The sequence below is a fragment of the Mchenga conophoros genome, linkage group LG4 (genome assembly GCF_057382185.1).
Source record: "Mchenga conophoros isolate Kocher_MC1m ecotype Shallow Benthic linkage group LG4, M_conophoros_male_GT1.1, whole genome shotgun sequence".
Lineage (NCBI taxonomy): Eukaryota > Metazoa > Chordata > Actinopteri > Cichliformes > Cichlidae > Mchenga > Mchenga conophoros.
Window position 1 is genome coordinate 39,182,839 of NC_140529.1, and position 26,317 is coordinate 39,209,155.

The window sequence follows — 26,317 nt, forward strand, 5'->3', positions numbered from 1 at the left end:
CTCCCCTGAAAAAGCTGCACGAGCCGGAAACAGCCCAGAGAGTACGCGTCACACCAAAATAAAAAAGGAACTGTATGAGGATGAATTAAAACCAATGACTGTAGAAACCAGTCATTGATTAAAACACACAACACCGATAAGTAAAATAAGTATATTAATAATGTTTTGTAAACTCAAAGAAGAAATATAAAAAACAGAAACAATAAAAGAAATCATTAAAAAAAATCCAACCAACTGAAAAACAATAATTAAAAATAATACCTGTATATTACTGCATAATAATTAAATGAAATAAAACTTTACTACTGTTCGTAACATTAAAATTTTAAAGTGATCCACTAAAAGCGAATTATTTTTTTTCCATAAATCTTCATTTTCCCTCAATAAACGACAACAATCGTCATCATCATCATGAGGCTGTCAGATCCCGGCAGGTGTTCGGTTCCCTCCGTTAATCGTTTAGCTATGATCGGCGATCGATCCTGCGTGCGCAGCCCCGCCTCCCGCCGTGTTGTCTGACCGGAGGATGAGGAGTCTTTAGGAGGCTAACAGCTAACGTCACGGAGCGGCGGCACCGGGATCGTTTCTCTCGTTCCTTCATGTTCTGACGTCGTCCAGCGGAGCCTTCGCCGTCACGAACCGGACCGGACTTCACATGTCCGCGGCTGTGCGCTGCCGGCGGCCCGGGTAGCTCTGCCGGGAGATGCGGCAGCAGCTAGCCGTTAGCCCCGCAGCTGTTATGTAAGAGCGGAGCGACTAGCCGCGCAGCTAACGTTAGCCGCCGCCATGAATGACGCGCAGCAAGAAATGTCTCCGGACTTCGTGCTCATGCGGCTCGTGTCCGCCGCGGAGTACGACCGGCTGGACGACCCCGACGAGCTGATGTCCGGGGGCGGCGGGTTCGGCCCCGTCAAAGCCGTGCTGGGCCGCCGCGGCGGCGGGTTCGATGTGGACTCTGGCGGCCCTTCGGCAGGCCTCGGCTCGGCTTCCCCGCATTACAGCTCCCCGCTGCCCGGGAAAGGAGAGCTGAGCGGCGGGCTGGGGCTGACGCACGCCCCGTCGGGCTCCGAGGCGCCGTTGTCGCCCCCTCCGTCCGAAGACTTTGTGGACTTCCCGGTGCCGCGTGGGCACGGCTCTGCGGGGCACGGAGCGCAGCTAATGGTGCTCCAGAACTTGCTGCGGTCCGGAGACCGGATCCTGGAGTGCGGGCTGGAGCAGCCGCCCCCTGGCTTCCTGCAGGAGGAGGCAGAGCGACAGAGACAGCAGCTGGACCCGGTGCCGGGCACGGGTCCTGGCAGCGCGACAGCTGGTCCTGGGGGAGGAAAGGACCAGAACCCCCCTGCACAGGAAAACCTGCAGCCGCAGCAGCTGTTGCAATGGCACCCGGTCCTGAGGCTGGGCTCCCAGGCCCCCCAGCGGGGCGTCCCGGCTCTGGACTCGGAGTCCGGGTCAGTCCTGTGCCACACACACCACCTGCTGACAGACCGGCTGGCTAAGTGGCCCCCGGGCCTGCTGGACCAAGCCCTGCGGGCGGGGCTGCTGGAGCCCAGGAAGACCTGCCCCCCCAGGTGTCAAGACCCGGTCCTGGCTCCGGCCCAGAGGCCAGTACACCTGGGCGAGGTGAGGGAAGGAAGTGGCGGGCAGGAACTGGTGCTCTCGCTTCCTCGCTGTTCCTGCCATGGCGTCCTGGCCTCGGGGTCCGGGGGCATCGGGCCTGGCGAGGACCCCAGCGAGACGAGCGACGCCCTGCTGGTCCTGGAGGGTCTGGGGTCAGAGGAGGTGGGGGGACTCGCGGCAGAGTCCAGGGATGCGGAGGACACAGAGAAAACAGAGCGGGTGGTGGGTGCAGGGATGCCTGGGGGGGCGGGGACTGTGTTCTCCAGTGGGACTCTCAGCGGGCTGATGCGGCAGGTGCACAGACTGGCAGAGGAGGCGGGAGTGTGCACAGATCAGAGCTGCCGGTCCTCACTCGCCGTTCTCGGCGCCACCGTGTCCCTCCCCTCCTGCGTGGACCCCCAGCCCCTCATCGGCAGCACCGCCACCCCCTGCCCGTACCTGCCTGTCCGCCCGCCACTGTCCCAGGCTGCTGCGGTGCTCCCCGACCCCCTCCCATCCTCTGACCCTCGCTCTCGCCCACAGCATCAGCACCAGTCGCGCTCCCAGCCCCAGAGCCGTGCCGCTACCCCCAAACTGGGTGTGGCTTCTGGGGCAGCGGGTCGGTCAGCCTCCCCTCTGGTGGTCCTGGAGGGGGAAGGGGGTGCAGGAGGAAGGGAGGGGGAGAAGATGCCCCGGGGGAAGTCGAGGAAGGGGGGGTCACTGAAGGTCCGGCTCAGCAAGCTATTCAGAACCAAGAGCTCGAGTGGCGGCTCGGGGGGGCTGCTGGACAAGAGGCCGTCCCTAGCGTCGTCCACGTCGTCGGGGGGCAGCCTGTTGGACGTGTGGGGGTCCACCTGCAGCAACCCAGACCAGGATGGCAGGTGAGGTCCCAAACTGATCAGGTAGTATTGATTAATCAGCTGCTTAGTTTCTCTGACATCACAGAACGGATCAGAGCGAATCGGTGACCTTGTTTTTGTTCAGGGGCGACTCACTTCCTGTTTCCTCGAAGCGGGGGATTTCCTGACAGTCTCATTTTTCTTGCGGCTGATCGAGTAGACTTCATGTTTCGTATTCCTGTGCAGCTCACAGTGAAAGTGTCTCTGATCATGTGACACTGATTAGTGGGGTGTATTGTTGTAACCATGGATACTGAAAGCACCTGGGCAGGTGACACCAGGTGTTAGATTGGATCAGTTTTTATTGCCAGATAAACACTGACTTTACCTGTCGGCACACAGGAAGTGAAACTGCCCTCTCCTCAGGATGCTTCCTCGAGCAGCAGGTTAGTTTGTGTTGACACAACTAACCTGCTCACCTGCAGTCAGTGTGACGGTGTACACGTGACATTTCACCCCCACAGTCACACTGACTGTAGTGTGAAACAAAGCAGTCGCTGTCCACCAGACTCAGACCACAGCGAGCGGCTGTGCCTCTGTCGGCAGGTGTAGGGCGTGTTTTTGTGTCATGCTGGTGTTTGAAGGGGTCACTTTGGATCTGAACGAACTCCAGGCGTCGAGGGCCGGTGTCCTGCAGGTTTTAGATGTGTTCTTGAGCCAACACAGCTGCTTTAAATGACCTCCTCAGCATGCCGTAAAGTTCTCCAGAGGCCTGGTAATGAACTAATCATGTGATTCAGGTGTGTTGACCCAAGGTGAGATCCTAAACCTGCAGGACGCCGGCCCTCGAGGCCTGGAGTTCGACACCCCTGCTTTAAAGCATCAAAGTGTCCTGAAGCTTTTCTTTGAGCTGAAATGTTTATTCTGAGTGGAGTCGGGTGGTTGCTGATTCTCACTCAAGATCGCTCCCGTGGATACGAACATGTTGACGAGTTGCAGCGTTAAAACCTTTGTGCCTCGCTCTGCAGTCAGGATGAAGGTGATGGTGCTGATGGTGTTGTTTGTGTCTTCAGGCTGCAGGTATCCAGACCTCACAGTGCCTTCTCTCCGGTGCCCTTCACTCCGGCTTTCACCGGTGAGTCCACACAGCTGTGAGTGTGTGAGAGGTGAACAGGTGAGATGTTTTTACCTGAGTTTGTGTGACTGAGTGTTTTCAGCAGCTCTGAGTGGCCAGTTTATTAGGAACTCCTCTATAAGCTCGTTCACGCGTGCTCTGCAGCCGCGAGAACGTTAAACGCTCTTTAATGTGCGAGACCAGGTGAGCAGAGGGCAGGTGAAACTCATGTGACCTGCCTCTGATCAGCAACCCAAAAATGTCACATTAAATACATCAAGTATGTTTTTAAAAAATATTTTTAATATTTAATTTATTTCTGAATTTGACAGTTGTGGTCCTCCCAAACTTGTGTGTGTGTGGGTGGAGCCAGGTGCTGGGGGCGGGGCGGTGTGGGTCTGTGCAGACCTGCCCGCGGTCACAGTCGGGCCGGGTCAGAGACTCCTCTGCTTCGCGGTGTCAAACATGCGGCCCGGGGACCAATCGGCTCTTCATCGATTATTATTTATGTTTTATTCCGAAAAACGAAACTTTTTTCCTGTTTTGCTCCTGACACGCCCCCCTCTCCTCTCAGCTCTGCTTCTGTCTGATCACATGACTCATCAGGTCAGCTGATCACTCTGCTCACTAATCTTTCCCTCTCTCCTCTAACCCCTCCCTCTCTCTGCTTTCACCTGTGTCCAGGTGAGACGGTCTCTCTGGTCGATGTGGATATTTCTCGGAGGGGGGGGAACTCTCTCCACCCCCCCACTCCTCCTCCCCCTCCCAGACGGAGCCTCAGTCTGCTTGGTACTTCCTCCTTCTTTCTGCTTCCTGTTTGCACTTCCTCCTTCTGTGTGTGTGTGTGTGTGTGTGTGTGTGTGTGCGCGCCGTGACTCTTAGGTGAGTTTCTGCTCTCACGGGTTTTCGTGGAATTGTTTTAATCGTCTCATTGAAGGATTTTAGTCCTCTGAGGACCAATCAGAGGCAGTTATTCTGTTTTAGAATTGTTACTTCGTATAAAGTTGCATTTTTTTGGCTCTTTTATTATTTTAAATGTTTTTTTGCAGATGATTTTGGGGGTCCTCCTCAGCAGCACGGCCCCTTCATGGAGCGCAGCGCCGGGGCCTCCATGCAGTCGCTGCCCCCCCGACCGATGGCCCTGCCCCCCTCCCTCAACACCATCCAGCACAGCCTGAGCCTCAACGGTAGCGCGCGCGCACACACACACACACACACACACACGTCATTAATGGCATGTGTGTTTATTTGCTGATGCGTTTCCTGTTCAGGTTTATTTTCTGTTTTTTACTGTGTTGATTTTTAGCTTTGACTCATGAGCACATTTGTCATTGTTTTGCTTTTCAATAATTAAACTTCAAACATCAGTTGTGACAGTTTGTTTTTACGTCCTGATTTTCGTTTTTATCTTTGTTCTGTAGCTGTATTTGTTTATGTAAACTCATGCCCCCCCCATCTCCTTCAGACACCTTCCTGCGAGGTTTACCTCGACCCGTCCCCCTGCGGCCCGACGGGCAGCACCCGCCCCCCCGGCTCGCCCCTCGCTGCCCGCTCAGTCGACCCGATGCCGGCAACTTCGCCACCAGCCTCAGGGAGCTGGAGAAGGTGGAGCTACTATCGCCTGCTTTTGTAGCCTGCTGTGCGAGTGGGCGGAGCTAACCTGTGCATCTGCTTTCAGTGCGGCTGGTACTGGGGGCCGATGAACTGGGAGGACGCTGAGATGAAGCTGAAGGGGAAACCGGACGGCTCGTTTCTGGTGCGGGACAGCTCAGACCCGCGCTACATCCTGAGTCTGAGCTTCAGGTCGCAGGGAATCACACACCACACACGCATGGAGCACTACAGAGGTAACGCACACACACCTGTGCAGCGCCACGCCTCGCCTGTGAGCCTGCGTCCCCGTCTCACGGTTTCTCGTCCTGCAGGGACGTTCAGCCTGTGGTGTCACCCAAAGTTTGAGGACCGCTGTCACTCGGTGGTGGAGTTCATCGAGCGAGCCATCATGCACTCCAAGAACGGAAAGTTCCTGTACTTCCTGCGCTCGCGAGTCCCAGGTACCAGCATCCAATCAGCTCCAGGATATCTGTGGCTGCACAAGCGCGTGACATAGCCTCGGACGCACCACAAACACCACAAACAAGTGGCATATAAATGCCACTTGTTTTGCACATATTCAACTCTGTATATTTTATATATTTTATTATTATTATTTTATTTTATTTTATTTTTTTACTATTTAATTTGTAAAAATGTGTATACACACACACACACACACACACACACACACACACACGTAGGAAAATATTTAGTATACACATCCAGAAATGCATACTCTATTATATATTGTACATATATTTATTAGTTTCAGGTTGGCCATTCTTGTATTTTGCTCGTTTGTGTTGTTGTGTTTGCACATCTCTGTTGCTTGTGGGGCTCGCACACAAGAATTTCACTCGCATGTGCTGTGCCAGTGTGCCTGCACATGTGATGTGACAATAAAAAGTGATTTGATTTTGATTTGATTTGGCTGCAGCCGCTCGTCATTAGATTCTAACAGGGAGCCTCGTGGGTCACAGCCACACTACTCAACTACGCAGCCAGTGTGACCTCGATGTTTGTCCAACCCTGAAGCTGCGTCCATGTTTCGTGCTGTCAGTGATGCTCCGTGTATTATATTATATATGGGGGGGGGGGTTGATAGGTTTATAGGATCCAATGAAGACATTAGTTCATCTACATTACCTTCACAGACAGGACATTTTACAAGTACACTCAGTAAGTATCTGGACACATCAGCGTTAGTTACAAAGGCTGGCTGTCCACAAATATGTTCCTATAATAATTACTGGACTTTGAATTGATTCGCCTTTTGTCCGGTTCACTTTCCTTGATATAAAATCTTTATTTAATATATTTTGAGTTTCGTGTCCTTGTGTGTTCAGGTCTGCCGCCGACCCCAGTCCAGCTCCTGTACCCGGTCTCCAGGTTCAGCAGTGTTAAGTCTCTGCAGCATCTCTGTCGCTTCTGCATCAGACAGCTGGTCCGGATCGACCACATCCAGGAGCTGCCGCTGCCCACGTACGTACCCGCCTGAGCGCTCCCACGTCAGACACGGTCCTCCTGACCTTAGAGACGCAAAGCTGACGTTTATCTGTCCCGTGGATCTTTTTCATGACACGAGATCCCGCGGTCCTCGAAGGACGCCGGGCGAGGATTTAAAACAATGTTGAAAATAATCATATTGACCCAAAACAAAACGCATGAAGGGCTGCAGCGTGACTGAGACCAGTGGCGGGTTTCTCTTTAAAGCATCATTTGGTTTAGTTTCCTTGTGCAGCTTTTGTTTATTTGATCCTTCATGTCAGTTTCACATGTTTGGTTTGATCATGTGATGTAACTGCAGGTAGAGTCTCACCTGTGACTCATTACAGCCCGTTTCATGCGCTCTCACGGTGACCTGCTGTTAGCGAGCACACCAGAACATGACAAAAAGCTAAAGCTAGCTGAGAGCCTCGGTATGAGTAACGGATCGAAGGTGATCTAACGCCGTCGCTGTGATGGAGACGATCCAGAGCGGCGTCCTGTGATCTGCTGAATTGCTGTTACTAAAAAAATCAGTCGGTGCGTGTCTGCGTCGAGGTCCATGTTGTAAAAACGCGCCTGAATGTCGGAGAGTGTAAGCGAGCCGCTAACATCTGTCCTGGCTCCCCTCAGGCCTCTGATCGCCTACCTGAGGAAGTTTTATTACTACGACCCCGAAGAGGAGATCAGCCCCACGCTGAAGGAGGACAAGGAGCAGAAGGAGCGGGGGACGGAGGGCGGCGGCCAGCCGGGGGTCGAGTCACAAACGTAGCACCGGAGCCCGGAGCCGGCGTGAGTCATCTTCACGTTTCAGACACGCGCTCAGATCAAAGCTTTTATTTTTATTTATTTTTTAGCTGTTTCAGAGCAACTTGAAAGTGTCAGTTCCCAGTGATGATCACTGTGCTTTATTAATAACTGCTAACAGGACGCAGATGCTCTGTTAGCATGACGGTTTGTTTCTTTTAGTTTGTCACAGAATTTTATTATTTTTTCACCTTAAACAACTGATTTCCTTACAGACAGAAGTAATGAGATTACATTCATGATTAGGTTTTTGTGTTAGACTGTTGATGCTAAGCTAACACAGATAAGTGTGCACTGTAGTGATGACGGCGTCTCCTCTTCTTCTCTCTCTGCAGTTCTTTCCTTTTCTTTGTTTCTCGGACTCGAACACTGAAGGATGTTCAAAAATCAAGCTGAACTCTCAGACTTCAGCCAATCGGCTCCCTCCGCTCAGTCCCGCATCCGGGCGGGTTTCAGATGATCCACCCTCCTTTGAGCTCTCTGATCGGCTCACGGGGAGTCGACAGGGGAGGGGCCGGGGATGTGGAGACTCCGCCTCTCTTTTGATGTCATCGCTGAGCAGCCAGACGGCGATGTTAGCTAAAATCAGTAAAAGAGAAAGGAGCTGAGAAAGTGTCGGTCGCCTCTGGGGTCCTCTGACGATACGAGAGGGTCTCTGATCCCGAGAGCAGAAGGCGGTACAGATTTATCCCAGCTCAGAGCTCGGCGCAGCACAAAGTGTGAGAGCGTCCCCTGAATGCACCAAAAGGTCTTTAAATGAATAAAACATCACAGAAATAAACGAATGATTGTACGGAGCCCCGCAGGGGACATGGAGGAAGAAAAAAATTAAGACGGACTTTTGCGGGACCTCGCAAAAGTTTTAGCCGCATTCTTCGGAGGCCGCCGGCTCGAAGCCGACCAGGAGGTCGAGGCACGATGTGCCGGGAAAGCGGTGTTCCTCCCGGCCGTAGTAGGTCTCGACCTCCCGTCAGCTTCGAGATGGCGGGTGTCAGATCTCCGAAAACGTCGGAGCACTTTTGCAAATATGTGATGTCTTGTAAACCGAGCAGGTATCTGACGTTTACACAACTACATTCATGCCTCAAAATATCTTAAGTGTATTTTGTGACCCAGAAAGAGGAATATTACAACTAAGCAGCTGCTGCCATTGTTGGAATTCAACTTTTGCGCGATCTCACAAAAGCACGTCTTAATTTTTTTTCTCCCATGTCCCCTGCGGGGCTCCGTATGATTGAACCTTTTAAAGCTAAATTTAAGCAGCTTTGATTCGTCGGATCAGCTGATTCGTAGCTTGATTGATCATTAAGATTTGATCGGCTCTAACATGCAGAGCGGTCAGCTGTGAGCTGGGAGTCTGATCCATAGATCCTCAAACGTCTGCCATCTGTAAGAATGTGGGAGACCTTTCTGGGTTGAGGATGACGTCCTTGTGATGTTCGCGCTGCCGCTGAAGCGTGAGCAGCTCTCGTCTGATTGGCTCGGAGACGTCCGCCGTCTGCTGCGCCGTCGTGTAAAGTTGTTTACTTTCATATTTGCACTGAGCGACTTTTGTGAGTTTGGCCCGATCCTGAAGATGAGTCCTCGCAAACCGCTCCCCGTTCGTCGATCTCGTGTACGCTGAAACCTTTGGTACGATTTTTGCACTGCAGGTGAGGAAAGGCGGAGTCTGAATGTAGGTGTGGAGCTCCAGGAAGAGGAGCGCGCTGTGAATGTCACTGAAATATTTCCTGAGTATGAGCCTAGGTCAGCTTCGGGGTTTTATCATTGAGCTAGTGGTACTTGGCCGTCCTTTAGTTCCCGCAGCGGCGTTTTCTCCACGGTCTCGAGCCGCGGGGAGTCAGCTGACCCTTCAGAGAGCGACAGGTGATCGTGGACGCTCGTTTTCTTCCTTCAGCTCGCTCAGATATGAGCAGACTTGGACGTTGAAGGCAGAAACTCTGAAAGTGATTCATTCACCTATAACACGTCCCAATGAGATCAAACCCCGCCCACTCGCACACCTTTGCACACCTGACCAACCACCGCACAAAACAGAATCGTTCAAAGTTACAGAGAAACGGACAGAAACGACCCGACTCCATTAAAAGTGTGGTGTGAGGTGGAGGGGTCGGGCGGTGTTTGAAGCTCAGTTTGAATATCGGAGTTGAATACGAACAGCACAAAGCGAGTGTTTCCTTCATGCATCTGGCCTGTAACGCGTCGGTGTGTGAGGCGGCGCGCTCAGTACGGCGGCCGGGATCCTGGAGGCGACCACCGCTCCGCCTGTCGGGGCGTCATTACCAAAAAATAAGAAAAGAAGAAGAAACAGGACGACTACTGTGACGACTACTGAACTACAGCTTCCCCAAGCTGCACTGGAACAAGCTGGCGTTCAGATGAACTGGACTTGAGTGCATTCAGACACTGGGAAGACTGGAACGCTGGAGCTGGGATGTGAGTGCCCTGCGGGCACTTCCATGATGTCAAACGGTGAACGTGGGGGTGAACCTGCACCTGCAGGTGTGCTTGTCTGTGGTGTGGGGGGCAGTAATCTGTGCTTGTCACCTGTTAATAAAACAGTGTGGGCGGGACCAAGGCGCTCTCCTTCTTTGATCTGTACACATGCTTCCAGGAATGACATGATACGGCAGCCTGGCTTCTGTCAGTCTGCCCCAGGGCAGCTGTGGCTGCAGCTGTGGCTGCAGCTGTGGCTCAGTGTGTGAATGAATAGTGGCATTGTAAAGCGCTTTATAAATCCAATCCATCATCGTCATTATTATTATTATTATTATTATTATTGTTATTATTATTATTGTTATTGTTATTAATTCCAAAGGCAATCCTGAAAACCAGAATCTGCTGTGCAAAAGTCTTGAGCCTCAGCTCATGTCTTTCTGTTTGCAAAGAGCCGACTCGGTGATTGTTTAAGTTGACCAATACTTCTTTAGCTGCTGAAGGCTTTCAGTCCAGTCCTTGGCCCTGACTGTTTTCAGACCAATGTTTTTGTTACGCTGAACTCTGACCTTTGAACCTTTCAAGCGTCATGAGGCTCCGAGGAGGTCCAACAGTGAGTCTGCAGCCGTCTGTGACGCATGGTGGAGGCGGGGTCATGGTTTCAGCTGCACGTCAGTGCTGTTCTTTGATAAACTGATGAGCTATGAGAAAGCGGAGTTGAGACTGTGCTCACACCAGCTCGTTCGTGTGATTCAAACTCTTCCTCACTGATATTCTGTATTTCATGAACACGGTTCACAAAATCACTGCAAAATATGAAAAAGTGAGGGAGGCTCGAGACTTTTGCACAGTAAAAAGTCTGTGGAAGTGACGGAAGTAAAAGTACATGTGTGTGTTCGGTGTTTTATTAATTCATAACAGCCCCTCGAGGTGCTTTATATAGAACTGAGAGATGATACAGCGTTAGGAGACCGAGCGGTCGGATGATTGCAGCACTCGGTGAAAGTAGGAAGGAAAAACTCCCTTTTAACAGAAACGGGCTCAGAGAGGGAGGATGAGAGAAAACAAGCTCTGGCAGAGAGCTGATGGATTTATAAAAGCATATTTTAAAGGACCTTCGTCCGGCCCTGAAAACGCTCCTCCTGCACAAAGAAGTCCGAGATCACAGCAAGAACTTCCAGCTGTGTTTCAGCTCCAGGCTGACAGTGCTGCTTCGCACAGATCTGAGAAGCAGAGCAGCTTCACCAACAGCTGCTGTTCATTCGACTCTTCCTCTGAACCAGCTTCAGTGTTTGCTTCCTCCCCCGAGGTCTTACCTATTATTACCTTGATGCAAACAAAGTGAATTGATGTGCTGATGCATGCTCAGGCATCCAGGTAAGGAAATCCCAAAATGATCAGAGGTGATGACAATTTGGATATTGATCATAAACGGACCTCCCAGCTTCATTCAGTGGGCGGGTTTCAGTCACTACTGCTTATAAGGTTGGAAACCTGCAGTCAGCTGAGACTGAAGGAGTCACCAGATGAACAGAATCAACAGTTTGAGTAAATTAATCTGTGTTGCCATCAGTGATCGTGCAGTTATTGGTGTTTTCGAGTCTGCTGTGATGAAAGTGCCCTTCTCTGTTGTCGTGGTTACAGTATCAATGAGCTGGATCCATTTGCAGCTCATCAGAGGATTCGATCCTCCGTCATGACTCAAAATGACCAAAATAGACTTGAAATCATTTAATGAACCAAAACTTTCAGCACAGGTAGAATGAGCCAACATTTCACAACAAAAGTTAGATTTGTGTGGCTGGATGTGTGCGTCTTTGCTCCCATCAGCCACCTGGGCCCCAGGCTGGAAACCATTACAATAACTATCATCATTACAAACACGCCGCTGAAGTTTTGACTTCACAGGTCAAATGTAATCTACGACATCATTCTAATAACAGCAGCACAAGCTCCGCCTGCAGTCAGACGTCTGGACTGTTGGTAATGTACGAGGTTAGGCACAGGCGGGGATGTTGATGCAGGACTCGCTCTGGTCCTGCTGCTCGCCGTCGGGCAACGGGCCGCAGTTGACATTTGGTGTCCCATAAAATGAAGCTTTCTCCGACGAACGAGGAGGGAAAAGGCTGCAAACACACAAACACACGTTGTAGTATTCGCAGAACGGCAGTTTGACACTAGTTTCACTAAAAAACCGTCGTACTTGGATTTATTTCACTTTCAAAGCAACTGACGACCTGAACCCGGATAAGCCGGAGACCACGGCTGCAGGGGCAAACCTGTATTTTATTCACAGTAACGTGCAGAAAACATGTCAAATGTTCGAATCATCCTATTTTAATGCGCTGCTGCCTGACGGCCTGCAGATCACAGGTTATTCCTCCAGATTAGCGGAGTTTGCAGAAATGTACTGCAGACGAGACATTCAGTTTTTTGCAGAAACTTTTTTCTGGGATATTTTGCTGACATTAATATTTGTCATGAAATTTTAAAAGGTTTGTGGTAAGTTTTGTGTTCTGCCGTGAGCATTGTTTGGGTTTGGATCTCATGTTCTTCCTTCACACAGTGAAGTCGAACCGCGGTTGGAATCAAAAGATGACCAAAGTGTGTAAACCTGCTTCTTCTGCCCTCACCTGTTTTTAACAGAGCCCAGTGAACACTGAAGCGGTGAAAGTGAGTTAGTCTGACCAGCTCACGTGTACTTCAACCACAGCCAGCTACCATCCGTGACGCTTTGGCTTTTTGTTATTGCTCTTTTTTAAAATCTGCGTTTTAACAGCGGCCTGTGCACAGGTGATATTAGCCCAGGTAGCATCTATTACCTAACATCCAAGATGCCCTGGAGCTCACAGCTGGTTAAACTGTGGCTGCGACTATGAAACAAGGCTTCAGACTTTAAGGTTCTCACTGTGATGTTAGAATCTTAGCTCCCGACTGGATTTTTAACTGCACAACAGATTTGATTTGGTTTGCTGTGTCTTTGTTTTCCAGTCTGTAAACTGACTTGTAGCCGGTGTAATCAGGTTTGCAGATTCTCTTCCTGGACCGGACCGAGTTTTCGCCACAGGGTGGATCACAGAGACTCCACGGTGTCCAGGCCTCCCAGCGGCCGTTCACTGTAACACAAAAATGTGATGAGAAAGCGGCAACCTCCAAAAACTCCTGAAAACGAAGCCGGTGAGCCACCAGGACCTGCAGTTCCTCTACTGGCCAGCAGAGGCTCCAGCAGTGAGGCCACACCGGTCTCCCATGTTACTCTAACAGGTTCCGTTCGCCTTTCCAAACACGAGGTGTAGCTCATTCAGCCTTTCTTTAGAAAGTCAACATAATGTGTTGAAAGTTGAGGACAGACTCACTGTTGCAGCCTTTGATGTGGTAGCACACTCGTCTCTCAGTCAGGTTTTCACCTTCGCAGAGGGACCCGTTATGAGCCCGATGGAGACACTCGCGCACTCGTGAATGGCTGCCGTAAGTCTTCCTACAGCGGATGTCTCGCCCGCCCGGGTACTTACAGTCACTCCACTCGGACCACTCGGACCACACGCCGTCCACTGAAAACACAGAAGTTGGACATGAATCAGAAGCTTGTGCCGCAGTCTTTTCCTTTCACCTGCGCTGAGGTACCAAACCTGGACAGTGGCGTCTGGTTGAGCAGATCTTTGTTTGACGTGCTTCTCCCAGACATGGGCTACCACCATGTTGAGGGGAGGGGCTGTCACATCTCCTGGCTGATACATGAAGTCCCAGCCCGCAAGTAACAGGACAGGAACTGAAGGGCGACCATGACCCCCAACTTCCATTCACTGATGGAGAGATTTTTTTTTAAAAAAAGTTGGGAAAACCGGTTATTGTCTTTGTGTTGACTCCAGGGGGCGCTACTGACTCCTTTTATTTACTGGGGAGTCATAAAGGACTTGTACAGGTAGGGAAACACACAGGTGTACCTGGGCAGAAGGGCAGGTGGTTGCAGCTCTCTGTCTGGTGCCTGTCACCTTGACAATTTTGACCAGGTGGGTTGGATGAAGGGGCGGGGTTAGAACAGGCGCGCTGGCGAGTCCTTCTAATGGCTCTGCCTTGTGGGATGCAGGAACCTGAACACTCGCCCCAACTCGACCAACCAGACCAGAACCCGTCAACTGTTAGAGACGCAGAGATCCCGCTAACACTAACTGTCATGTCACCTGACATGCGTACAAACTCCAGGAGAGGCGGCATGCGGAGTAAAACTTTAATAAAATAACTTTAATAAAAAGAAAATGACCTAATTTTGAATGTTTTCTGTTGTAAATAAAATGTGTGTTAATGATTTTTGTAAATCCTTCTGTTGTTATTTACATTTTACACAGCGTCAGCTTTTGTGTTTTAAAAGATCGATAAGGAGCATTAAACCACAGCATCACAACATCAGCAAACAGGGATCCTGCTCAGACGTCCAGGAAGCGTGGACGAGACGCAGCAGGGAGGCTTTCAGCAGTAACGTCACTGAGTGTGTTGCAGTCCAAGGCTCCAGGTGTTTGTCAGTGTGTGTGTTACCTGGACATGGACTCTCACAAATCTTGCTCTGAGTGCTCGGCCCTTCGCAGACTTTGCCTCCATATCGAGGGGCGGGGCTATCACATTTCCTTTCTGACAGCTGCAGCCCCTCCCCACAGGAGACTGAGCATGGCCTGAATGGAGACCACGCGCCCCAGCTGCCGTCCTCTGCAGAGACAGCCAATAAGAGCTCAGATAATTTGATAATTTTGACCTTTTTCGGATCACATCATGAGTTGGTTCCTCTCTCACCTGCACAGTTGGGAAGCTCGCTACAGTGCTGCACCTGTAAGGCGTCTCCAGGGCAACTGTTGCCAGGTGGCGATGTGTTGTCTGACGGGATGGGGTTAGAGCAGGCGCGATGTCGCACCCTGGAGGGAACGATGACATCGCCATCTGATTTAGCGATGCACGTAGCAGAACAATGAGACCAGCTAAACCAGCTGGACCAACCACCGTGGACTGAAACGCACAGGTGAGACAGAGAGACAGGTGACAGGTGGGAACTGAGTATCGGAAAGACTTTACTGAACCGCTTTAAAAGTAACACACACCACTTACCTTTGACCTTTATCAGAAACACACCTGTCCCCCCAAAACTCTCAACACAAATAAGCCTGTGAACCCTGAGAGCATGAATGACATCAATGTTACCTGGACAGGTGTTTTCAGCTGCACATCTCTCTGTTTCCTCTGAAGGACCGCTGCAAGCCATGCGACACTGAGGAGGACTGGAGCATTCTCGCTTTCGCTTCCTGACTCCGACGCCTTCACAGGTGACTGAGCATGGAGACCAGCCGAGCCACGAGCTCCACCCCTTATCTACACACACACACACACACACACAGGTAATTAGCACATTCAAACACAACGTGTACGTCTCTGTGTGTTTCTGTGTGTACCGTCGCAGCAGACGCCATTGCAGGGTTCAGTCTGCAGTTTTTCAGAAAGTGGAGCATTCTCGCACTCTGACTGGTCGATACCGAAACACTTCCTGCTTCTCTGCCTCACTCCCTGCCCACACAGCACGTTGCACAGTGACCATGACGACCAAGAAGACCACTTGAGGAGACTGAAAACACAACAGACACACAACACAGTGTTGGTGGAGGAGCAGTTATCAGCAGTTTTTACTGTGTGTGTGTGTGTGTGTGTGTGTGTGTGTGTGTGTGTGTGTGTACTCACCCACAGGACTCACACTGTCCGTCTGTTTCCATGTAACCATAGTTTGGGTTCTGACAGCAGTCGTCTTCGTCCACCTCACCGATCTCCTCATTACACTCACCTGTGTTCAGGTCGAAGCGTGTGAAACACCTCACACAGTCTGCAGAATCACACACACACAAGGGTGACAGGAAAGATGAATGACGGACACACCTTTGAGTTCTTAGCCATCTTTATAAGAGCATTTTTGCCTCATGCTCCATTATTATTGTGTAGAAAATATATTTTTTAAATATTTTAAAATCAACCACGAATCAGAGAAAACAGGAGAAACTTTGTGTCCATTCAGAACACATAACAATCCAACACTAGCATTACGTCTTATAAGAGTCACTCAGACTCAGTTATATTTGGATCTTACGGACTGGGGCCTCTGCTAGATGTTCCCAGCACACCCTCACTACGCGTTTAGGTGCACCAGGTCTGTCCAGCGTCCTCCCCCACCACCTGATCCAACTCACCACCAGGTGGTGATCAGTTGACAGCTCAGCCCCTCTCTTTACCCGAGTGTCCAGAACATATGGTCGCAGGTCTGGTGATACGATTACAAAATCGATCATCGACCTACGGCCTAGAGCGTCCTGGTGCCACGTGCACTTATGGACACTCTTATGTTCGAACAGGGTGTTCGTTATGGCCAAACTGTGATTTGCACAGAAGTCCAATAACAGAGCACCGCTCGGGTTCAGATCAGGGAGGCCGTTCCTCCCAATCACGCCCCTCCAGGTCTTGATGTCGTTACCCACGTGAGCATTGAAGTCTCCCAGCAGGACAACAGAGTCTCCAGGTGGAGCACCCTCCAGCACCCCCCCCAGGGACTCTAAGAAGGCTGGGTACTGTGAACTGCCACTCGGCGCATAAGCGCAGATGACAGTCAGGACCCGTTCCCCGACCCTAAGGCGCAGGGAACAAACCCTCTCATCCACCGGGAAGAACCCCAACGTACCGGCAGCAAGCTGAGGGGATATTAGAATACCCACCCCAGCCCGCCGCCTCTCACCAGGGGCAACTCCAGACTGGGACAGAGTCCAGCCCCTCTCCAGGAGGCTGGTTCCAGAGCCCAAGCCATGTGTAGAGGTGAGCCCGACTATATCTAGCCGGTACCTCTCAATCTCACGGACTAACTCAGGCTCCTTCCCCACCAGAGAGGTGACATTTCATGTCCCTATTGCCAGTCTTGGCAGCCGGGGGTCAGTCCGCCAGGGCCTCCGCTCCTGGCCGCCACCTGGCACACAATGCACCCAACCCCTATGGCGCCTCCTGCGGGTGGTGGGCCTGCGGGAGGATGGGCCCATGTCTCCTCTTTGGGCTGTGCCCGGCCGGGCCCCACGGACCAAGGCCCGGCCACCAGACGCTCGCCCTCGGGCATCCTCCCCGGGCCTGGCTCCAGGGCGGGGCCCCGGTAACCCTATCCCGGGCAGGGTAAACTGTTCCCTCGATGGTATTTTCATAAGGGTCTTCTGAATCGCTCTTTGTCTGGTCCCTCACCCAGGACCAATTTGCCATGGGAGACCCTACCAGGGGGCAAAAGCCCCCAGACAACATAGCCCCTGGGATCTCAGGGACACACAAACCCCTCCACGACGATAAGGTAGCGATTCATGGAGAGGAATCGCTACCTTTGTAGCTGCCCTTTGTCTCCGGTTCTGTTCAAAATTTTTATGGACAGGATTTCTAGGTGCAGCCAAGTGGCGGAGGGCTTTCACTTTGGTGGCCTCAGAATCTCATCTCTGCTTTTTGCGGATGTTGTGGTTCTGTTGGCTTCATCGGGTGAGGGCCTCCAGCTCGCACTGGAACGGTTCGCAGCCGAGTGTGAAGCAGCGGGAATGAGGATCAGCACCTCCAAATCTGAGGCCATGGTTCTCAGCCGGAAAAGGGTGGAGTGCCCACTCCGGGTCAGAGACGAGTTCCTGCCCCAAGTGGAGGAGTTCAAGTATCTTGGGGTCTTGTTCGCGAGTGATGGGAGAAGGGAGCCGGAGATCGACAGACGGATTGGGGCTGCAGCTGCAGTAATGCGGACGCTGCACCGGTCCGTCGTGGTGAAGAGGGAGCTGAGTGTAAAAGCGAAGCTCTCAATTTACCGGTCGATCTACGTCCCTACCCTCACCTATGGCCACGAGCTGTGGGTAGTGACCGAAAGAAGAGATCGCGGATACAAGCGGCAGAAATGAGCTTCCTCCGAAGGGTGGCTGGCCTCTCCCTTAGAGATAGGGTGAGAAGTTCGGCCATCCGGGAGGGGCTCAGAGTAGAGCAGCTGCTGCTCCACATCGAAAGGAGCCAGCTGAGGTGGTTCGGGCATCTGACACCCCCTGGCCGCCTCCTGGGTGAGGTGTTCCGGGCATGTCCCACCGGGAGGAGGCCCCGGGGCAGACCCAGGACACGCTGGAGAGATTATATCTCTCGGCTGGCCTGGGAACGCCTTGGTGTTCCCCCGGATAAGCTGGAGGAGGTGGCTGGGGAGAGGGAGGTCTGGGCCTCTCTGCTTAGGCTGCTGCCCCCGCAACCCAGCCTCGGATAAAGCGGGTGAAGATGGATGGATGGATGGATGGATGGATGGTCTTTATGGTTTACGGGGACATTTTGTCCTCAACCCTTCAACAAAGGGTTTTGTGATTTATTCAGATCACATTTTTGGCTTCATTTTGGAATCAAGGTTAAGGGAGATTGAAAGCAATGCAAGCAGTGCTTGTGCTCACACCCTGCCAAAGTGAACGCGACCTCAGGCCCTTAAAGCTTCTCTCACTGCCTGTTTGCAGCCATCCTTTAGCTTACTGCCCTCTTGTGGCGTCAGTTGGAAACAGGCACGACTCTGCTTGACTGGTTGATGATTTCACTGGCGTGCTGGTGTAAACGGTGTCTGCAGCTGGTCAAGCTGAGCAGCTTTTTCTGATCGTTTAAACATACGTGATTAACTTCTGCTCTGCTTTCACTGCTCTGAGATCAGTTATAATCTGATTAATTAACTGATCTGTTATTGTATATTTCTCACATGTTTGTACGGGATACTGTATTTGTTTTAAATGTTATATACTTATGTGGTACATGCTCTCATGGAAATGAGACTTTTACCTGGATAAATAAAGGACTAATAATAATAACAAAAAAACAATCCAGCATCAGTGTTTATCATCAGATACATTTTCTCCTAATAACCAACCTGTGATGTAGAAGAGTGCAATGTTAGACAACATTAGTAAGGAAAGCCTGGGAGACTGCTGCACATGCTGCTGTGCACACGTGCAGGCAGCATCTCCGCTCGAGCCGTCTGCTTCATTTCATGCTTTATTTGATTAATCAGTCTTTGTTTGTCTTTGTGTGTGTGTGTGTGTGTGTGTGTGTGTGTGTGGGGGGGGGGGGGGATGTCGACATAGGGGAAAGTTCGTTTTTGCTTCTAGTGAAAGTTGCACAATTTTCAGGCTCACTTCCAAAAACAGAAGCAAACGAAGCACAAAGACAGTTTAATGTTCGTCTCACAGTCAGAATCATTGATGTCCGTCTAACTGCTAACCTGGAGGATTGTTGCTGAGTGAAAATCCGACAAAGTGACAATTAAAACACAGTGTGTGTGTGTGTGTGTGTGTGTGTGTGTGTGTGTGTGTGTGTGTGTGTGTGTGTGTTTGTTCAGGTTGATTATTTACAGATTTAGATCTGATCTCCTGAACCAACAACTCTACACTTTGAGTGTTTTCCACAGAAAACACCCGAACCCGTCACGCTACAAGCCGCTGTGGTCCTTTTGTGAAGTACTTCCACTTAAAGTACTTTTACTCTGTAGTGGAGTAAAAGTACTTCACTACAGAGTAAAGTTCTGCACTTAAAAACTTGATTCAGTAGAAGTGTGAAGCAGTAAGAGCAGTCACTGAGCACTGAAGGCCGTTTTTGGTGAAAGTTGAATGTTTTTTCTGTTTATTTCACTTAAAACCATCTCAGGCCTGTTCTGTTTTCAGCAGATCCAAGAAGTCCTCTCGACAGCTTCCAGACCCAGGAGAACGTCCTGTGGCCAGGCTGGAACAAACGTCACACGTGTGTTGTAGTACAACACTGAAATTGTCACACCAACTTTTACCATGACTCTGCTGTGAATGAACACGGGCTTCACGGTCGTGATTGTTTCAAGTTTTTATGATAAAATAAAAATGTGGGATGAAAGGTATAAAACACAATGTTAAGAACGTGATTCTGTTATTACAGCTTTCAGGTTTTTAGTCCCGCAGCTTCTCTACGAGCACCTCACAGCGTTGTGCGATTCACGTGCTGCTCACTTTAACGTCTTTACTCGTCATTCATGTCTGTTTGCAGCGCAAATCTTTGTGAGGGGGCAGAGTTCAGGTCTGACAGTTTCATTTCTTCTACCTTCTGTGGAGGAGCTGCGTCCACTGTGTGTGTGTGTGTGTGTGGAGGGGGGGGGTTACGCTACACTGGCTGACACGTAACGAAGGCGTAAGCAACAGTCGCGTTAATTGTATCGAATTTCCCAGAGGAACCCACCCGAGGGATTAATAAAGTTCTATCTTAACACAGAAGGGACGATACTGATCTATGATATCGTTACTGTCTGTATTAACCACGTTCACACAGACTATAACAAAGTGGAACCCATGATGTGCCACAGTAGCCACCTAGGCTATGTGAGCTTAAACAGATTTATTCAGTGCATGTAGCTCGTCCATCATCTGCTTTGGCACCACAGGATTGGGAGTCTATCCAGTTCCCAGGTAGACGCCTAAATCCGAATCATCACTTGACCTGCAGGTGCACATGAACCCAGGACCCCGTTACTGTGAGGTGATGGCGCAGGTTAAGAGTCTTGGTGTCATCCTCGACAGCCCTCTGTCCTTCACAGCACAGATAAATAATATCACTAATATTAACCGCCTTCGTCCCTCACTCACCTCAAACAGTACCGCCACGCTCGTCACATCTCGTTTAGATTACTGTAATTCTCTTCTCTGTGCTCTGCCTCATAAATCCCTCCATAAACTGCAGTTGGTTCAAAACACAGCTGCTTTATTTCCAGAACTAGATCCACTGAACATATAACACCAGTTCTTAAACAGCTCCACTGGCTCCCAGTTCACCTCCGTGTCAATTTCAAGATCCTGCTTCTCACTTTCAAAGCGCTTCATAACCTCGTTCCTCCATATTTACCTGATCTTCATACATACTCACTCCATCGTACGCTCCGCTCTTCTTCAGCTTCCCTTCTGTCTGCTCCACCTGCTCCCCTGACTACCACGAAACTCAGAGCCCATACTTTGGATGCACCTCCACCAGATCTCCAGACCACCAGCTCTCTCAATAAATTTTAAATCACATCTTAAAACCATCTAGAATTTCATGCCCTTCATCGTGATTCCATAGTTGTTTTTATTTTGTTACACTAATGTGAGGAAACCTTGAGGATCTTTAAAGGTATTTCTAAATAAAATGTATTAATATTATTACCATTATCACCTCCATGTTGTCAAATATGATTCACTGTCAGTTAAAATGATACAAAAGCATCACAGAGTGACGCAGACTCACATCTGCTGAGCAGGTTTAAAGGGAAAGCTCCACATCTGGACTCACCTGAACGCGGCACAGAGAGCAGCACCAGAACCAGAACCAGCAGACCCCTCAGACCCTCCATCGTCCTTCTTCTGCAGCACAGAAGTGACACTTAACTCTAACTGTGCCCATGTGACTGCTTCCAGCTCGGGTCCTCCCTCTGACCCTCCTCTGACTGGAACTGCAGGGCGCCGTACGATGAACCGTCACAGCTGCAGGCGGTGACATCAGCGCTGGTTAATGGGTACTCAAGTGTTTCAGGGTCTTCAAGATGTCAGTCAAAAGTCAGTGTAACGTCCTCGCAAAGGACAAAAACGTGTGCGTGTGTGCATGTGTGCGTGAGTAAATACAGATTTTCTCTTCACCAACCTAAAAAAGAAACTTGACATGAGGCAACTGCTTATCTGATGACACCACCCACACCACCCACCCCCACCCATGTTGGTGTTGGTCACTGAAAACCTAAAACCCTCAACAGACCTTTCAAACCTGTTCAGTGAAGCCAAATTTATGTATAAAAATGTAGATAAAAGTGATCTATAGAATTTTATAGTATATCAAATGTATTTCAAATGTCCACGACTGCAGCACACAGACACACAAATGTGTGTCTTTGATGTAAACACCAGCCGGGTCAGAGGTCGTGAGGGGAGGACCGACTCCCTGTGTGAAAGCAGTGGTTCACACTCAGCCAGAGCAGCGCAGCAGATCTGAGCTGATTTCATCCAACAAACATCTGCAACAAAGAAACTGACATTTGAAATGAGAGCAAGCACCAGAAACATTAGTGGTGCCGATGAAGTACTTTGTTCATCGTCGGTGTTATTGCTCTTTGAAAACAGTCAGATGGGATCATTTAACTTTCTTTTTGTCACTCAGATGAAAGGCTGAATAACTGACGTTAAAATACAGTCGACTTCTACAGTGCTGTGAAACAGTAACTGCAGTTCTTTCATCGTTCCACAGTGAGGCGCTGCAGCCCACACACATAAAGTTACTACATGAAAAAATACATGTTGTGGAAATCATGGGGACCTCGGGTGGTCCTTTTTGGGCTCTTGTCTCTGAGGGGCCTCTAGATGCCTGGGCCCTGGATCGCCTCCATACCTGCTTCTAACCTCGAGGGCGGGGCTCCCCACACCTACTATTACACACTTAGGTGGAGAAACCTTTTGAATAGTACCGTGCTCACGCACACCTGTGTGCACCTAAGCATACCGTGTAGTATCAGTCCTGTGTGCTGCTCAGAAACATTCAATATTTATTATTTACTGTTATTGATGCTTATGTTGGTACATATCCTAACCTTAATTACTGGGGAGAATAATGAATGATGCTCATAGTGAGTAAGAAGTAAACTGAGTGGATTTTTTGGACAGAGATTCACATTTGTGAATGTGGTGGTCAGAGGGCCCGGTGACGCCAGTGTCCAGCACCAGTGTGTGAATGTGTGTGTGAATGGGTGGATGACTGGTTGTGTAAAGCGCTATACAGATACAGGCCAGTTACCATTTTAAAATATATAAAAATACACTCCAAAAACAGAGTCCTTGAAATGTACAAAATATTGATTAGAAAAATTATAAAAATGGAGGCAACTTTGCCTGTGGTACACCAAAAAAAGATCTTATTGCTACTATGGCTCTATAGACTTTTCCTTTTATTTTAACCTATGTGGCCTCACCTTGAGGTTGGCAAATCTGTCTCTCACTTGTTGGTGATCAACTCTCTCAAGCAGTTTAACAGTTTCTGCCTGTCACTGCTCCCTGTCTGTGTCCTCACCTGGTTCTTCCTGACCTTGTACTTTCTCCTCACGTTCCCTCTTTGGACTGACAATCATACACAAATAGATTGGATTCAATTAGATTAAAAAATACTATTAAGATCACCAACAAAGAGTCCTCTCAGTGTACTTTCAACCAAAAGGCAAATAACCAAACCACATGAACATCTAATAAAAGATATAAATATTGAAACTGATCCAACATTAATCTTTATTGACGGATGATTTGTTTTTACACTTTTACCTGACGTGGCTCCTTTTTTTGAAAAAACTTCCTCATATCCATTATGAACCTGGCTGTCTCTGTACACACACACACACAGACACAAACAACAGCAGTTATAAGGTTAATGGGAATCCAGTCAGTTAGCTAGTTAGTACCTTGGGTTTAATATCGGCACATATGACAAAATAAGCAGCTTCTCTCATTCCTTTTCAAACAGGACAGTGGTAACAACAGCAGGCTACAGACAATGTTACGTTTTAGATTTTAAATAGGCTGTATACATTTCAATGGGAGCAACAGGGCGGTCAAATATCACTGATTTCACTACAGAGCAGGACTGATTGTAGGGCAGCAAACATCGTGGGGAAACACGTTTCCCACACTGCAGGTTACCTGGTGTCATGTTTTTCAGCTAAAAGAAACATGGTCTGACTCCTACCAACTGTACAAAGAGTAACGCAAGGTTAAAGGCAGCTAATATGTCCTGTTTTAAGCCAGGCTCTTCCACCTCCCTCTGCTGCGTCTCAGCCGCCATCGCTCTAGCAGCAACGGCGCCAGAGCCAGAGCAGGGGAGAGCTGGAACAAACCATTTTGGGAGGGGGGGTATCTATACTTTTGTTGTCCATCTCAATTAAGTACTGTATGCTTTTTGTATTTTTAGTAGTGTGTCCCACAAACAGCAAATATTGTCAAAGTAAGAACTCTTTGGGGTGCTTTGATTCAAATGGGCTGAAATCGCCCCTGCCCTCTCTCTCTTTATTCTGACGTTTAACTAATTCAAAATATATTTCAATATTTATTTATCTAAAACAAAACAAGTTTACACTAAATTTAGGTTTAACAGTAAAATGTTTTTATGTTTTCCCTAAAGTGTAAATATCTGGTTTAATATGAATATATATGTATCTGTGAATATCCTGCTGTGTATTGAAGTTCCTCTTGTTTTGCAGAGAAATATACTGAACAACATACAAAGCATAATATATAAAATAACATCTACCTGAGTTTCTTCTTTGAAAGAAGCTCCTTATGTCCAGTGTTGTGTTCATCAGTACTTTACTGAAACCGGATGAGAGTTTGTTTAGCCGTGGAGGGAAACAACTGAAAATATGAAACAAACACACGTGTGAGCTGAGACTCTCTAAAAGTAATTAAATCATGTAGCATCTGCATGAAATTCAGCAACTTAATTTGTTCTTGTTGAGATGACATCATACAAACTAGTAAGAGCGGTTAGTTGCCTGGATCCAGCCAGTCTTACTAGTTTGTATGATGTCATCTCAACAATTTCAATGTTTCATTGAACAGCCCGAGTGCTGACTCTGTGGTCAGCTCGTTGACACATAAATCAAAGACAAAAGATTTTACTCATTGCGCTCATTGCTATTTGATGGAAATGAGAGACGTAAGTGTAAGAATATGCTCAGTCAAGGATGAGCTGTATTTCCGTGATCTCTGAATGATTCCCAGGTGGGAAGTTCTCCTGGCATGCGGCAAGATTCAGCAGGACTTTCTTTCCTTTGTTGCAGTGGGTGATTAGTCATGCAGTTATTAAATACAGTTGATGCATTACAGACTTGTCATCTTTGGGGATATGAGCTATATGTGTTCTTTTTTTAGGCGGTTCACTCCTTTCTCAGACAGTCTGCATTAGATTAGATTAGTCTGGGGCTTACTAAAGTAATTAAGGTTGAAATAAGTTCTTTCAGAGACAGAAATACTTCAGTTCAAAGATATGCAATCCTTTTGGAGTGTTATAATTCCCAAAGTTTCAAAAGAAATGGTGCAGTGAAGGGGATTTCCCCTCAGCTCAGTGTGTGCCAGCAATGACAATAAAATAAGGATCTACTCGTGATCCCTCTCAACTTAGTTTAAGTGTGTGAGCAAACTTAAGCGCAATTTACTCCAGGTTATTTAAACCATTTGTCCAGAAGTCTTTGGTAGCTTCTGTTTTCTTATTCTTTAATTTCCAACAACGTTCTGTAGAAAACTGGTGCCAGAATCGACCAGAATTCTTTGTAGAATTCTGCAGGAAAGCCGTCTGGACCTGGAGCCTTATTATTGGGCATACTTATCAGGGCTTCCTGGAGTTCACCTGGTGTCAGTGGTGAATCCAGTGCCATTGCTTGAGTGTCCAATAATTTTGGAAGAGTTATGTTGTCCAAAAACTGATCAATTTCTTTTTTAGATGGTTTATTTGTGGTGAATACAACGTTTTATAGAAATCCCTGAAAATGTTGTTTATTTGTATCGGTTCATATATTGTGTTCCCAGATGAATCTTGAACAGCACATATAGTTGTTTTTTCTTTATTTATTTTTAGCTGGTTTGCTAGAAATTGACCGGATTTATTACCATGTTCATAATTTTGTAGGCGTAGTCTTTGTACTAAGAATTTTGTTTTTTATCAATTATCTCATTTAATTCTAGTTTTGTTTTGCGTATTTTGTTCAATGTTTCCTGATCTTGGTGTGATGCGTAGGCTTCTTCTAGTGATTTGATGTTTTTTTCTAATTCCTGAATATTTTTGTTTTCTTTTTTCTTTTTATGTGATGAGAAAGAAATTATTTTACCTCTCATCACAGCTTTCCCTGCTTCCCATAGAACAGAAGCTGATGTTTCGGGAGTGTCATTATAGTCCAAATATGAAGTCCATTCCTTTTTAAAATATTTAATAAAGTCTTCATCTTTAAGTAGTGATATATTAAATCTCCAGTTTTTTCTTGGCGTAGTATTATTCTTGTGCATTAGTGTTAAAGATACAGGACCATGATCGCTGACAGCTATAGGATGAATCTCAGTGTCTGAAATGTCGTTCAGCAGTGAGCTGCTGACCAGAAAATAATCCAGACGAGAGTAAGAGTGATGGACATGTGAGAAAAAAGTATATTCCTTACTGGTGGGGTGAAGGGAGCGCCATGCATCGCAAAGACCAAAGTCGCTCATATACTGTTTGATTATATTTGTGGACTGCCAGTTACGCTGAGTTCCTGCTGAACTGTATGCTGTATCCATGTCTTCATTTAATCCAAGGCTGAGGTCGCCTCCAAGAACAAGTGTGCCATCTAAGTGTTCAGAGCGTGCACTGAAAGCACTATTTATGACGGCGGACCCGTGTCATCCTTCGC

At 48.6% G+C, this 26,317-nt stretch overlaps 2 protein-coding genes across 3 annotated transcripts; one reads left to right on the top strand and one right to left on the bottom strand.

Annotated features, from left to right (window-relative positions):
• The first annotated feature begins 363 nt into the window (after window positions 1-363).
• On the top strand, window positions 364-10,010 carry LOC146576831 (uncharacterized). 2 transcript variants are annotated; one of them, XM_085272366.1, is made up of 10 exons: window positions 364-2,477; window positions 3,509-3,570; window positions 4,234-4,338; window positions 4,599-4,736; window positions 5,015-5,154; window positions 5,228-5,396; window positions 5,475-5,603; window positions 6,492-6,627; window positions 7,264-7,422; window positions 7,773-10,010. In XM_085272366.1, the coding sequence occupies exons 1-9, from the start codon at window positions 787-789 to the stop codon at window positions 7,400-7,402; spliced, it is 2,709 nt and encodes a 902-aa protein (XP_085128492.1). In that variant the 5' UTR covers window positions 364-786; the 3' UTR covers window positions 7,403-7,422; window positions 7,773-10,010. The 2 variants fall into 2 exon arrangements, with proteins under 2 accessions (XP_085128492.1, XP_085128494.1); XM_085272368.1 differs by lacking the exon at window positions 4,234-4,338 and having other exon boundaries at window positions 366-2,477.
• A 1,579-nt stretch (window positions 10,011-11,589) lies between these two features.
• On the bottom strand, window positions 11,590-21,360 carry LOC146576832 (properdin-like). Its single transcript, XM_085272370.1, has 11 exons — window positions 21,202-21,360; window positions 15,592-15,730; window positions 15,309-15,478; window positions 15,061-15,228; window positions 14,659-14,868; window positions 14,407-14,574; window positions 13,818-14,009; window positions 13,503-13,676; window positions 13,230-13,424; window positions 12,878-12,989; window positions 11,590-11,999 (listed from the first exon to the last, which is right to left on the bottom strand). Exons 1-11 carry the CDS (start codon window positions 21,260-21,262, stop codon window positions 11,870-11,872), a joined length of 1,719 nt encoding a protein of 572 aa, XP_085128496.1. The 5' UTR covers window positions 21,263-21,360; the 3' UTR covers window positions 11,590-11,869.
• Between the last annotated feature and the right edge of the window lie 4,957 nt (window positions 21,361-26,317).

Excerpts from the sequence above, each read along its gene's own strand:
- LOC146576832 (XM_085272370.1), bottom strand. The coding sequence starts at position 21,262 with ATGGAGGGTCTGAGGGGTCTGCTGGTTCTGGTTCTGGTGCTGCTCTCT. Across the intron at positions 15,229-15,308 it reads CAATGGCGTCTGCTGCGACG|ATAAGGGGTGGAGCTCGTGG; the intron begins GTACACACAGAA and ends GTGTGTGTGTAG. Across the intron at positions 14,010-14,406 it reads TTGTGAGAGTCCATGTCCAG|TTGACGGGTTCTGGTCTGGT; the intron begins GTAACACACACA and ends CGTCTCTAACAG.
- LOC146576831 (XM_085272366.1), top strand. The coding sequence starts at position 787 with ATGAATGACGCGCAGCAAGAAATGTCTCCGGACTTCGTGCTCATGCGG. Across the intron at positions 4,737-5,014 it reads GCACAGCCTGAGCCTCAACG|ACACCTTCCTGCGAGGTTTA; the intron begins GTAGCGCGCGCG and ends CATCTCCTTCAG. Across the intron at positions 6,628-7,263 it reads CAGGAGCTGCCGCTGCCCAC|GCCTCTGATCGCCTACCTGA; the intron begins GTACGTACCCGC and ends GGCTCCCCTCAG.